Source organism: Oratosquilla oratoria, chromosome 26 (assembly GCF_046742065.1).
Source record: "Oratosquilla oratoria isolate Oo_2021 chromosome 26, ASM4674206v1, whole genome shotgun sequence".
Taxonomy (NCBI): domain Eukaryota; kingdom Metazoa; phylum Arthropoda; class Malacostraca; order Stomatopoda; family Squillidae; genus Oratosquilla; species Oratosquilla oratoria.
This window is the reverse complement of record NC_134802.1, coordinates 12486201-12500255: the sequence shown is the minus strand read 5'-3', so window position 1 is coordinate 12500255 and position 14055 is coordinate 12486201. Positions and strand designations below refer to the sequence as shown.

Here is a 14055-nt window from a genome sequence, read left to right as displayed (position 1 = left end):
GAAGGAGTCGCTTAAGGCACAACCTTCATGCGACTGGGTCGACGCCCTTCCCCTGGTGCTTCTCACGATCCGCGTCACACCAAAGGTCGACAACATTTCCCCATCTCAGCTACTTTACGCTGAGAACCTTCGCCTCCCTGGGGAAATTGCCACGCCTGCCGTCGGCGATCCTGACCGTCACGCCCTCCTCCAACTTATCAAGGAGACATTCGCCAACACCCGTCCAACCCCCCCCCCCTCGCCCACCACAACCTCAACCGGAGCACCTTCCCCCGGCCCTGTCTACAAGTGACTACGTCTTCCTCAGGCGAGACTCCAAACGAACTCTTCAACGCCCATACGATGGCCCCTTCCGAGTCCTCACCAGATCAACAAAACACTTCGTGATCAACCGAGATGCCAAACCGGATCGCGTCTCCATCGACAGGCTCAAGCCGGCCCACCTCCCCACCACTACCCCTACCAAAACTCCAGGGCCACTACAATACCTCTTACAACATGGTCCTAACCCCATCCTCACCACCGAACCAAGTCATTCCCCACCCCCCGAAAAACTCTCCCCTCCAAACCAATACTCCCCTCCTGCCCCTAACTCCCCACCACCACAGCACCTGCAGCAGCCCCCCAAACTCACACAGATCACGCGTACGCGACGGCGAACCCTTATCCTTCTCCTATCCCACAACCACACCCTTCTACAACTGTTCCCGGCACCCCAAGATCCTCCCCACCCCACGCCCCCGCTCTACCATGCAATGCAACAATTCTCACCCAACCTTATGTCTCCACAGCTCCATACTCAACCGACCTCCCATCGCCAGGCCTCCGACCTCGACAACACCACCCTGCACTCGAGCCCCCCTCCATCAAGGCCCTCCTCGCCAGACATGCACCCTGACGGCATGACCACTCGTTCGGGCCGATTGATCCGAAGGCCAGACAGGTTCAAATACATCGCGCGCGTCGCTCCCTATCCTCCTCGACGCCCGCTTTTGAAGAGCGGGGGAAGTGGTGTAGTGACGTGATGCATCCTACGATCCGTCACACACTAATCAAAGAAATCTTCGGAGCTAGCCTTTCCAAGTTCCTGTAGTTGGTAAGCGTAGTTCGCAAGGGTGTCCCTGCCAGCCAGCGGTCAGGCAATCAGGAACTTGGAAAGCTCCTCACATTCCCGCCAGCCTCCTTTAAAAGGTCGGCGAGATGGGCAGAACAGTACCGACCAGCGCACAAAGTACATCTCGTCCAGTCTTCTAGCTGTCCCATCGAGCCTCGCCGTCATCATCTGCTACCGCCTCGCTGACGTTAGGCTCCACGTCCAGCTACAACCATAAGCTCCACTAAGCTGTGGCCTTAGTCCGAGCTTCACCTATATTTCTCATGTGACACTTCTAGTGTCGCACCTTGTGGCTAATTACCAAAAGAAAGAGATTGTGTTGATTTTCATTTGTCCTGCCGTTGTTCCGAACTAAAAACTACTACAAAGATGCCTAAATTTAGCTGTTTTTACTGCTGAACTGCTGGCAGTCAACAATGCCCTGAAATTTGTTTATAATTCTGTTTCACCTAATAAGAACGTTGCTATTTTTACAGACTCTATGAGCATTCTATCCTAAATAGATTATTACCTCTTCACTATTTAGTCCAAGAAATACAGGACTGGTTGACTTATTAACAGCCGGAAGAAAATAAAAGTAAACTTTTGGTGGGTGCCGTCTCATGTGGGTATCACTGGAAATGAGCACAATTGAGCAGGCCGATGTTGCAGCCAAAGCTGCCACTAGGCTCAGCCACATAAGAGACACAAAAATCCCACATACAGACTTCAAGCAAGTAATTCATTGTTATGCAATGGAGAAGTGCCAGGAACAATGGACAAGGCTGGACGGTATAAAAGAGATTCACCCCTCGGTGAGCCCTTGGAAATCTCATTATTTGGACAGGAGATCAAGTATTGTTTTAACAAGGTTAAGAATGGGCCATTCCTACATTACCCATAAATTTATATGGCAAATGGAGCAAAAAGGCTGGCTCCCCACTTGCCAAGTTGTTTTTATAATCAAACACATTTCAATTCAGTGCCCTGCATACTCTAATGAGCGCAGGGCAAACTTTTTAACAATTGTTTGTATGTGTATCTTGTTTTGATGTGTTTTTGTGAGTGCTTATTGTTTTCACATTTTTACTTGTTTTTTTATATATTTGTTTATGATAGATATGCATAAATGGCCTACCGGCTCCAGGGCGCTTGGCCTTCAAGCCAAAAATTTCAGTTAATCAATGTTTGAATTCAACTTTTTTTTTTTTTTTTTTAGTCGACAAGCCCACCGGCTGCGCCGGCCCAGCTACGCCGGGGGCCTTGGCCTGCGGCGCTGCGCCTTAGGCGCGGGCGCTGTGCGCCCTGGGCTACGCCCCTTTTTTGGAAAATAAAGAGTTCTTCTTCGAGTTCTCCTTCGAGTTCTTCTTCGAGTTCTTCGAGTTCTTTTTCGAGTTCTTCGAGTTCTTTTTCGAGTTCTTCGAGTTCTTCTTCGAGTTCTTCGAGTTCTTCGAGTTCTTCTTCGAGTTCTTCGAGTTCGTTCTTCTTCGAGTTCTTCTTCGAGTTCTTCGAGTTCTTCTTCGAGTTCTTCGAGTTCTTCTTCTTCGAGTTCTCCTTCTTCTTCGAGTTCTTCTTCGATTTCTTCTTCGAGTTCTTCTCTTTCGAGTTCTTCGAGTTCTTCTTTTTCGAGTTCTTCGAGTTCTTCTTTTTCGAGTTCTTCGAGTTCTTCTTTTTCGAGTTCTTCGAGTTCTTCGAGTTCTTCTTCTTCGAGTTTTTCGATTTCTTCTTCGAGTTCTACTTCTTCTTCTTCTTCGAGTTCTTCGAGTTCTTCTTCTTCCTCTTCTTCGAGTTCTTCGAGTTCTTCTTCTTCGAGTTCTTCTTCTTCTTCTTCTTCTTCTTCTTCTTCTTCGAGTTCTTCTTCTTCTTCGAGTTCTTCTTCGGGTCGTTGGACAAAGATTCTTCACAAAAACACCTACAGCTCACGGTCGACGGTTGTAACCCTTTTGGCCGTATTCTGAAATTAGTGGCGCGATTAATTTTTTTTTTATTTAGATTTCGACTTGAACTTAATACCCCCTTCGTAAACTCCAATCTAGCGCATTATCATTTAAAGTTACGATAGGTGGTTACGAAAGCCGGCTTCCTGATAATCTTGTTCGGAATTTGGTCATTTCCTCGTTTGAGGGCCTTGTTTTCCCTTTGATGGAAAGTAACCGGCACTAAGGGGGCGCTAATTATTCCCACGTGTTTTACGAGGTTTATCGAATTATTCTATAGTACTTGGTGCCCTCTATTCTTTTTAATTTTAGTTTCCCTTACTTTGTTCTTTTCAGTTTAATTTTGGTTGTCTTTAAATCATCTCTTGGTGAAATTTCTCAAAGATCTGTCTTATTGGCTGGTCTATAAGACAGTTTTCGGTACGACAGTTCCTCATACTTGAATTGGGAAAGAGTCTTTGTTTGGATTGTTTCAAAATGGTAAACAATGAAAAGTCATTTTCTGAGTCTGGGGACTTAAAAAAAGTCCGAAGACAAAAGCCCACAAAAAATGTTTAATCACAAAGGACATAAAGGCTCAAAAGAATTCTCAATTTGATACTTTATCTCTCTGTCCTTGATTCCATATTATCCCAAATTGAAAATTTCCTCTCTGAAATACAAAAATTTGACAAAAACATGTACTTGTTACTCCCTGAAGAAAGAAATGACGAGATGGAAAATTCCAGGGCTCGCCTGTATCCTCCTAGAATTGTCTCCTTTCAAAGAACTGAGAGAAGGATTAAGGGTTGTCCAAGGTTCTAAGATTGGTGGTTCTAGCAAATCCACTGGAGTTGATTCGGTAAAACTTCCACTCCCTCCTATCATTTTTCAACACTAAGAGCAATTCTCACAGCCCCTTTGCCTACTTTAATTCTAAAAAGTGTTTTCAAATTGCCATTGCTGGCATTCCCAATCTGACTAGTAGTCAGAAATTAGTTTATCTAAAAGGGTATCTCAGAGGGGAGGCTTTTCACTTAGTGGAAAACTTACCAGTAGGTTATTCTAATTATGACACTGCATTCCTTCTTCTTGATGATTTGTTTTTTAATAAGGAAGAGAACTTAGACAAGGTGTTAAATTCTATTATTAATGCACCAGGAAGTGAGGGCCTCCTTTTGATTAGCAAATTAATTTTAAATAAACTACCTAAATTTTTCTCGATTGAATTGTCTTGGGCGATTAATTCAAATTACCCTAATTTTAATCAACTTAAGGAGGTTTATCAATCTGTTTTAGTTAGACTTAAAATGGGATCTGATGACCTTAACGTCACACCCAGGCGAAGTGATGCTATTAGACACTGGAGCCCAGTTTTCTATTATCAATAAGGAGTTAGTGGAAGACAGAATAGGACCTTGTTAGTCCTCCTATGGACAAGTTGGTTTCTTCTTTTGGTTTACCTCTAATGAATAAAGGAGGTTTTAATTATGCTGTGAACCTAAAACTCCCCTCCGGGATTTTTTTTTTTTTTTTTTTTTTTTTTGCAATAGAATTCAACTTGTCCAAACTAATTCCTTATCTTCTGTACTCCAAAGTATGAATAATCATGATTTTTTTTGTTTCCCCTAGTTTTCCCAAGGTGAAGGGAGATCAACTGAAGGTTCTGGGGATCATTGGAAATAACATTCTGCAAAACTTTCAGCAGTTTTCTATTGAGAGCTCCCTTATATGGTAGCCCGTCTTGCAAGGTTATTAATCTTACTGATGGTTTCATTCCTTACAAGACTGGGGTTCAATATTTCCTAGTGAGAAACCTTTCTATATAAGACAAGCACCCGGCTTCGCCAGGGGTGCTTGGCCTGCGGCGCTGCTCGCTTCGCTAGCGGGCGCGCCCCCTGAGATACCCTCTGTCCCTGAATTTTCTTGTATTAATGAAGGTTTTACAAATAAAAGATAGATTTTTACAAATAGTTTTATTTAACATCAAATACAAATTTTGTACACCATTATTGCTTCATTTTCTTTCTTGGAGGGCCATCATCTTTAATATCTGAGTCCTCTTCCGAGTCGTAGACGCTTCCATCACTGTCTTCGAATATTTTTCCGTCATCATCGCTGTCGTCACTCAAAGCCTTCAAAAACTCCTTCATCCTCTTCATGTTCTCCTTATTCCTTTTCTTTTCATTTTCAAATTCTTTTTTCTGCTCTTTCATTTCCTCTCTGATACTGATCATTTCAATGAATTCTCCAGAATCACTGTTTTCTTCCCCATAATTGGACTCAGGAGGCATGATCATGTTGATGGCGTCTATTTCGCTGATTTTGTAGGCGGACTTTGGTATTACAGTGATCGATTGATCAGGTTCTTCTGCTATTTCGACTTCTGTTTCGTCGTCGTTAGACGTTTTATTATATGTCTCTTCCACGATGTCTTCAAAATTACCTTTATAAAACCCTTCTCCGGAGAAAAGCTCTTTATACACGTAGTTGCGTGCAGGCTTCCTGACATAATCGTCTCCTTCCTTTTTATAGCCAGTGTAAACATGCAACATATAGCTGTCCATGAGCAAAACACTGGGCACTATCAAGCAATAAACCACAACGTTTAAATGTCTGCCCCTGGGATTTGTTTATCGTCATGGCGTAGCACAATCTCACTGGAAATTGTCTTCTCTTGAATATGACGGATGTATCTGTTGACTAATGTTACTCTGGGAAGTAAAACTTGTTCGCCTCTGTATGCACCTACCAAAATCTTCTCTACTATTATATTCTTCTATAAATTTGTTAAGAATTCGTGTTCCGTTACATAATTTAGGTGGACAAATATTCCTAAGAACCATTATGACAGCGACGACTTTCAGTTTAACTTCATGAAGGGGAATAGATGGACTATTGAGGGCATTGTAAACTGACGTTTGAATATCCATTTCGTTATCCACGGAAGTGTCCTCACTTCGATAAACCTCATTTTCCTTCAATTTCTTGAAAACCATCTCGTTGATGTTGTCCACATCGTCATTTGTAGGAGAGATTATTGCTCGTTTTTCAAAATATGAGACGTTCAGGAAATTTTCCTCGAAATCATCATATACGCGTTCTACTAATTCCTCTCTTTCACAACTACACCACATTCTAATATTTCTCCTTTTCCTAAATCCAGTAAATCTTCGGCGAACTTCTAGTTCCGAATGTCAGTTTTTTATAGCCTCACATTCTCTGTCAGTTCCAATTTACTCAATTCTTCCCAGAAATAGCTTGATTTAAGACAATTCAATTCTTCACTTTTTCCTCCTCCCCTGACCACAGGAAGAATTAGTCTAAAATCTCCAGCACATACAAATACTATTCCTCCCATGAACTTGTCAACACCTAAAACGTCTCTTAGAGTAATATCGAGGCCGGTCATTGTATTTTTGTTAGCCATTACAGCTTCATCCCAGACAATCAAAGAAGTCAACTCAAAAAGACGTGCCATCTCAGTATTTTTCTTGACGCTGCATGCTCGTATTTCATTGTATTTCATTAACGGAATTTTGAACATGTTATGGGCGGTTCTTCCTCCATGTAAAACAGTAGCGGCTATACCCGAAGAAGCCACGGCTAATGCTATCTCTCCTCGTGAACGAACAGTATCCAATAGAATATTCAACAGGAAAGATTTTCCAGTTCCTCCCGGAGCACTAATAAAAAACCCTCTTTTTCCACGTTTCGATTTGTCTTCAACACATTTCATTATGGTATTGTAACAATGCTTCTGTTTTTCGTTCATCATCACTTTTCGTTCCTAGACTTCTTGATCCAGTACCGCTTTGTTGTATGATCTCTCTCTTCTTACAACATTAGTTGACTTTTCTCCGTTTCTTGAAGAAGGAAGACCGTATTGTTCGATTTTTCCTCCTCCACAGTTGAAGACCTTTTCTTGAATATCGTCAAGAGCATCGAGGTAAATTTCGTCATTATACTCTTCTAATCCCCTCAAATGTAGAAAATCACTCGCAAAAAGGTCTTTTGTCACCTCCCATATGCTTCTTTGATCTTCCAGATCAGAGAATACCAACATACTCGCATATGTCGACCTTAGTTGGTCTCTGTTATTAGTATGGTTTATGATTGCCATTATAGTTTTCTTCCACATTTCTTCGTCGTTGAGTAATCCCATGGCTTTTACAGATTCTCTATATGTTTCGTACTCGACTCCCTCAACTGTTCTGAGGTCCTTGTAAGAAGTGGGTCCTCTTTTATGCGAAAGCAACATACGCAAATAAAAGAGTTCAACTGTTTTTGTGGTTACTGGTCGTACTCTTCCGAGGGCCGCGGTTTTCGTCTTTCTCTCAATCCACTTAGCTGCTAATTTGTCGTATATGAAGAAATTGGGGATTTCGTGATACAAAAGTGAAGCAGCGAACTCGTTCTTTTGACACAATTTGAAGAAAGATGCGAGTTGTGTATCCTTTAAGGTTTTCCTTAACAGTGTCTCTTCGTCGTGGTCTGCATTGAAAAATACTTCATTTTCCCCCTCCAGGTGCAAATCAAGGGTAGTAACAGGGGGAAAGCTCTTATGGATAGGATACTTGAATATCTTCCATGTTGCCTCGTTAGCGTTTACGAAGCGTGCATCTTGATAATTTCTTACCTCGTTTACTATTTCTTTATTCTTTTCAGTCTTGGTGTACAGTATGCTATCACAGCCCTTGTTAACGTACTTTGTTACATAGGCTATGGTTTTTATGGAATTTGAACATTCGACATTTATATGAGCGTTATATTTGAGGCATAGATATGGGCTATAAGGTACCACCCAAGAATTACCCACTGTCACGTTTTTACCCTTAATTTTCTTCTCAAATGTATGTCCGCCTTCTCCTTTTGCTCTTCTTTTGTAAAGTGGGTAGCCATTATTTCAGAAAAATAGAGTATCTCTACACTTTTTCGGGAACCCTTTTCCACACAAATTTTTGCCGTCCGAGGAAGATTTCCCTTGGCAACAATGTTGGGAATCATCAAAACCCTTGCAAGGTCCATGTATCATACACTTTGTCACAATATCATATAATCTAGGGTGAGTTTCCTTGTCTGGTATTTCTGCAGATATTATTTTGCTAACAAAATCGGCGTTAACATTATGTCTCATCCATAACAAAATATGGACATGTGGGAGCCCTCTTTTTTGCCACTCGACACTGTAAAGATAGGCTTTAACTTTTCCAAATATACAATTAACGGTGAAATCAAGAAGACTATACACTTTCATCTTGAACAGTCTACTAAATCTGGCCTGTCTGCTTTACATCCAGAAGCAGCATTTCCTCCTGTCTGACTCGTCGCTTCTTCCAGTTCTTCCCATGGTGGGTTCATAGTGAACGTTATGAAAAAGTCAGGAGAATCATAATTTGTTACAAATGCGAGGGCGTCTTGTTGTCTTTGCTTCATATATCTTGGTCCTCCAACATATGAAGGAGATTTAATTATACGTTGACCTCTATCTTTTCCATTTTCTCCTCTCAGAATATCCGACCTTTCCTTTATTTCATTTTGGTTTCTCTCTATGAAATCAAGTCTCATGGTCTCCACTTTCACATAATTATCCACAACGAATTGTTGGAATAAACGACGGCATTTCGTAATGTAGTTGAACACCCCTTCTCGTTCCATGTACATGGAGGAGTAAAATGCAGCGGGCGTCATATTGTTGTATTTTCGAACTTTGTCTCCTTTTTGTAAAAGCTTCAAAGTATAACAATATCCCATATTTCCATGAGGAATTAAAAGGGTATTGGAATGGATCATAGAAGAAATTCGAGTGTTCTAGGATCCTTGTAACATAATTAGACCCGGGTTTAGGAGACGTTATAATAACACGAAGAGGATCATTACCGGGTTCTAAATTCACTATACCTCCGACAGCTGCAGAAGAAGATGGAAGGTGATACACACCTTTATGTTCACGCGTTTGCACGCCTTCTGCTGCTTTTAGTGTTAAGGTCATCTCTGGTATTTTTCCATGTTTTTCGATGTGAAGCCGAACTAATTCTTTTGAATTTTCGACCTCCTTTAACATAGACGAAAGACACGAATTATTTTCAGCAAAGTATTCAAAAAACATCTTGATTATTTTTTCATTTTCTTCGTATTCCTTTTCTTCTCTGGAACGTCGTTTTTTGTGGCTATTTTTCCTTCTGACTTTAAATTTTTCATTTTATCTGTTCTTAGTTTAATTTGCTGGTCTCGATCATGGTAAAAATAGAGGTCCAAGAAACTGTCACCTTTGTTCTTCCCGAAAAACTTTTTTTCTACTTCCTTGCCAAAAAATCCACGGCTTCCCGAAGCCTGATGGTTTAGAGGTCCTTCTTGAAATCTTCCAGGATTCAAATATCCTAACCTGTGGTAAATTCTTCCTTGAACCTTGAAACATGTGGATTTCTCTAAAGCATTTTCTAACTTGCGAGGTGTTGAGAAAGAGGTAAAACAGAACAAATTGTTGAATCCTACTAAATCTCCAAGAAAACGATCAGAAAATTCAGAAGTTCCGTCGTATAGGCTTTTAACAGTCTTGTCTTTGATTTCTGATGGAATAACAGCCGCGACTTGCCCGCTATTACAACAAACTGTCCTGGGCTCTTTTTTTCCACATCAAGGCTTGGCAGTATTTACATTTGAAGTCTCCTAGCTTGCCGAGATTTTGAGGTTCAACTTAATTTTCATCGGTTATCACTCCTTTTAGTTTGTCTATGGAAAATATGTCGATTGACGGTTTTTCACGTCTCTTCCATATCTTGTTTTCTTTCTGCTCTGTCTTCTTCTAGCCTTTTCTTTTGCTCTTCCTGTAGTTCAGGGAATAACAAAGAACCCACATTTCTTTTCAGATTTCTCAAATCATTTTTTTTTTTTTTTTTTAGTTCTTCTTTCGCCAGCTCGCGTTTTTCCATTCTTAGACGTAGTCTCTCATCTTTTCTTTGTTCTTCGAGACGTTTCTCCTCTTTCAATTGTTGCTCAAGTCTTTCTTTCTCCAACCGTTTAACACGCCTCTCATCCCTTCCCTTTTTAAGTTCCATCAGTTTTTGCTTTCTATCCAGCTTTTCTTGCTTTTTCCGTTCCTCTTCCTCGGCGGCTTTCCGCTTTTCTTCTTCAATCTTTTCTTGGAGCCTCTTTTTTTCAGCCTCCTCTTTGACTTTCTTTATAGCGTACTTGTTCTTCTTCTCTTGACGCTTGTAACTCTTAAAAATTGAGTCGATGTAGTGCATTTGGTAATTTCTGTGATCACCCCTGACTCCATGTTTTATGAAACTCTTGTAGCCCGCGAAATAGTGCTTGGAAAAACCATCGAATTTACTCTTTTCGACGTCTCCGTTAAACAATTGTAAATCGTCAAACATTTCATCTGAATACGAAAAGTCTTCATTTTCACGTATGGTGACATTAAACTGAAGAACTTTTAAATGGAACTCCTTTAAAGACTCTATCACAGAAAAGCTTTTGGTTTTTCCGTAAAGACCCGGAAAGGTTCTAGCATGTTCTGCTCGAAGCTGTCCAAGAAGCTCAGAGTTGTTTTTGGTGTCTTTCTTTTGTATCTTTTTTGAGCACGTCACTCATTTCCAGAAGTGTCGATAACGTTTCATCCTAGAGGCGTTTTGCAAAACCACCCAAAAGTCAGAGAACCCATCCAATTAATTTTTTAGTAGTACTAAGAAGGATGATAACGGGGGTTTCTGAAATGTCCTCTACTGAAGTGCAAAGGTCTGATGGCTTCACATTTAAAGGAAACCCTTTGAGGATAATTCCCAAATCAGACCTTGGAGTGGATTTGTTAAATTGTACTGAGAAATACAATGGGGATTCTCTTATTTTCTACAATTCTTCTTTGAAAGCCAATGGAATTTCTCTAAAGAAACCTGAGAAGGAAACTTCCTGTACTCAGTCTAAAAGGACTGTTAAATACTTTCCTCCCAATAGGTTAGGCAAGGAAAAGTTACTTGTCAATTTCTGCTTAGAACCAGTAAGTTTACAATTTGATCCTTTACAGGAAGTTTTAGTTAACTCTAAATGTAGATTATGGTCTTGATGATTTTTATTCTTTAGAATCCATTGGCATTAAAGAACAAACCCCTGACATTGATGCTTTGGAAGTTGATAAATTTAAACAGTCCATTTCCTTCAAGGATGGTCACTATTATGTAAAGATCCCATGGAAAAATTATTTGGTGGACCTTGTTCCCTCAAATCTAAAGATAGCTTTGGCAGTGGCACAAAGGGTCTATGATAAGCTTGAGCAAAAGGGCCTTAGAGAGGAATGTGAGGCTGTGTTTGATCAGCAAGAGGCCTTGGGCATTATTGAACCGGTTACTAAAACAGTCCCTGGCCAAATTTTTATACTCCATAGATGTGCTCAAGAATGATGATCTTGCCACCTCTAAAATAAGACCCGTTTTCAACTGCTGTCTCAAAATAGAAAAGGCCCCTTCCTTAAATAAGGCTCCATTCCCAGGAGTTGATGTGATGAACAACCTCCTCTCTCTCTTGTTGTACTTTAGAACCAACAATTTTGTCATTTTAGCAGATATTATGGAAGCCTTCTTGCAGATTCGTTTGAAGGATGAGGGTGATCATAATAGGTTCTGTTTCTTTCGGAGGATTAACAACCAATATATTCTCTATAGGTATAATACTATTATTTTTGGTTTCATCTGCTCTCCCTTTATACTGAACTTCCTCATCCAACATCACCTTTCCATGCAGCCTAACTCTCAAACTGCCTCCTTAAGATAAATTCTATGTAGACAATTTTTTCTACACTTCCAATTACAGGTAAACGTCGACTTACGATGGCATTAGGTTTCGATAGAGCCATCGTAAGACGATCTCATCGTAAGTCGATCCCCACTGTTCCGTGGTCACTGTACCTAGCCTACCTGTATATTAACCACCAGAGATACTGAATATAGCCTATTAAACATGTACAGTAGTTTATTTAATTATTTTTATCCTTTTTACCATATTCAAACACTATAATATGTATTTTCAGTACGGATCCTTAAATCTCGCGGGCAGCAGCCAATGCCAGCCGTACGACGTGACGTAATAATACTCGCATCATAAAATATAGTCACCGCTTATATCGATCGTTCTCTCTTTCACCCGCGAATTTTGAAAACCACAGAGAATGAATCATTTGAGAGAATGTAAAAACACAGGGGCGACTACAATAAATATAATCAAGACGCCGATATGGCAGCGTCGCGAATCCACTTGCTCCTCATGACGCATACGTGTGCGGCACCGTATGGAAGGGGTTAAATTATCATATCGTCGTCGTCGTCGTCGTCATCGTAAAGTCGAACAATCGTAAGTCGACGTTTACCTGTAATTTCGTTCCCTCCCTGCTATGGTCGAGAGGATTAATAAGATCATGCTTACTGGAGGTTTACCTCTCAGGGAGTGGACATGCAACTATACTTCTATTCTTTCAAGACTTGAACAAGAAGTCATTTGCAATAAGGAAGAGGTAAAGGTGTTGGGATATATTTACAATAGGAGTTATGATACCTTGAGAATCAAGGATGTTTCCCTTAACAAAGATGCCTCAACCAAAAGACAGGTTTTGTCTTCTTTGGCTTCTATATTTGATCCATTAGGTCTTTTTTCTCCTGTGTTATTACTAGGAAAAAGTCTTGTTAGAGAGATGTGCAAAAAATTGGTAGATTGGGATTTGAAACTGGATAGCGAGTTGCTTACAAAATGGAAGAAGTTATGTGAAAACTTTAGGGAGGTTAATGACATCCTTTAAAAGGAAAACCCTCTGTTCTGAATGTTCTCTTAAATTATTTGTTTTTGCTGATGCTTCTAAGGAAGCCTATGGATGAGACATCTATGTAGGTCAAGAAAGAAGAGAGATAAAGGAGTCTAATGGTAAACACCATATGAGGACGGAGCCTTTATTTGTACGACGTTTTGCTTATTACAGCTTTTTCAAGTACAAAAAAAGCTGTAATAAGTGAAACGTCGTACAAATAAAGGCTCCGTCCTCATATGGTGTTTATCTCGTCAATCTTGTCGGCAAACTGCCACTTTTAAGCGAGTCTAATGGCTATCTTCTATTTACCAAGGTCAAGGTGGCTCCTATTAAACAAAGAACATTGCCTTCTCTGGAGCTTATGGCAGCTTTACTATCTTTAAAATGCCTCAAAACTATTTTTGAGGAAGGATTGGTCTCTGCTCCTCTGGTTAATTCTGTTGTACTCCTTGTTGATAGTCAAGTTGCTGTTTCTTGGATTCTAATCAACAAAGCTCCTAAGAAGAACATATTTGTTAATAATAGATTGAAGGAAATTTCCAATTTTTTGGAAAATTTCAAAGCCAAGTATACTCCTATTTCTTTTATCTGTTTCTTCTGAACATAATATGGCTGATTTTGTAACCAAACCTTGCAGTGCTAAGGTGTTCAAGGAAAAATTCAATTGGTGGGTTTATGGACCGGAATGGTTGTTGTTGCCACCTCATGCTTGGCCAAAGGGTCACTTGGGATGTATTCCCTCCAGCATCAAGGGAGACATTGTAAATGCAGCTGTTGTGCAAGTTGACACTCCTCATCTAGTTGATGTCTTTAGTTTTCTTCTTACAGCGAACTTTTACATCACACTTCCTTGATCTTTAAGGCTGTCTTTTTGTTTAAGAAGTCTCATGCTGACCCAGTTAAGTCCACTTCGAATTATTTGATGGGTATAATGCAAAGGGATTCCTTCCCTGCTGAATTGGCTTATTTAGAGAACCCCTATACTAATGACATACCTCCTTTGGTAAGTCAAATGAACTTGTTCTTGGACAAGAATGGTTTAATAAGGTCCAAGGGCACAATTGACAAGAACATTGACCTCAAATATGAGGTTGTGAATCCCTTTCTTTTTTTTCCAAATCCCATCACTTGACTAGACTCTTGATATTCTTTGCTCATTGCCAAGTAATGCACATAGGACTGCAAGCTACTCTTAATTTACTTCGCATGCATGGATTCTGGATCTTTAAGGCCAGAAAAGCTGTTTTAAACAT

At 40.3% G+C, this 14055-nt stretch overlaps 1 protein-coding gene across 1 annotated transcript; it reads right to left on the bottom strand.

The window, feature by feature from the left end:
* Positions 1-6214: 6214 nt before the first annotated feature.
* LOC143039274 (ATP-dependent DNA helicase Pif1-like) lies at positions 6215-6748 on the bottom strand. Its single transcript, XM_076209146.1, has one exon. The coding sequence runs from the start codon at positions 6746-6748 to the stop codon at positions 6215-6217; it is 534 nt and encodes a 177-aa protein (XP_076065261.1).
* Positions 6749-14055: the final 7307 nt, after the last annotated feature.

Bases quoted from the DNA above. Each gene is read 5' to 3' on its own strand.
- LOC143039274 (XM_076209146.1), bottom strand. From the start codon at position 6,748: ATGAAATGTGTTGAAGACAAATCGAAACGTGGAAAAAGAGGGTTTTTT.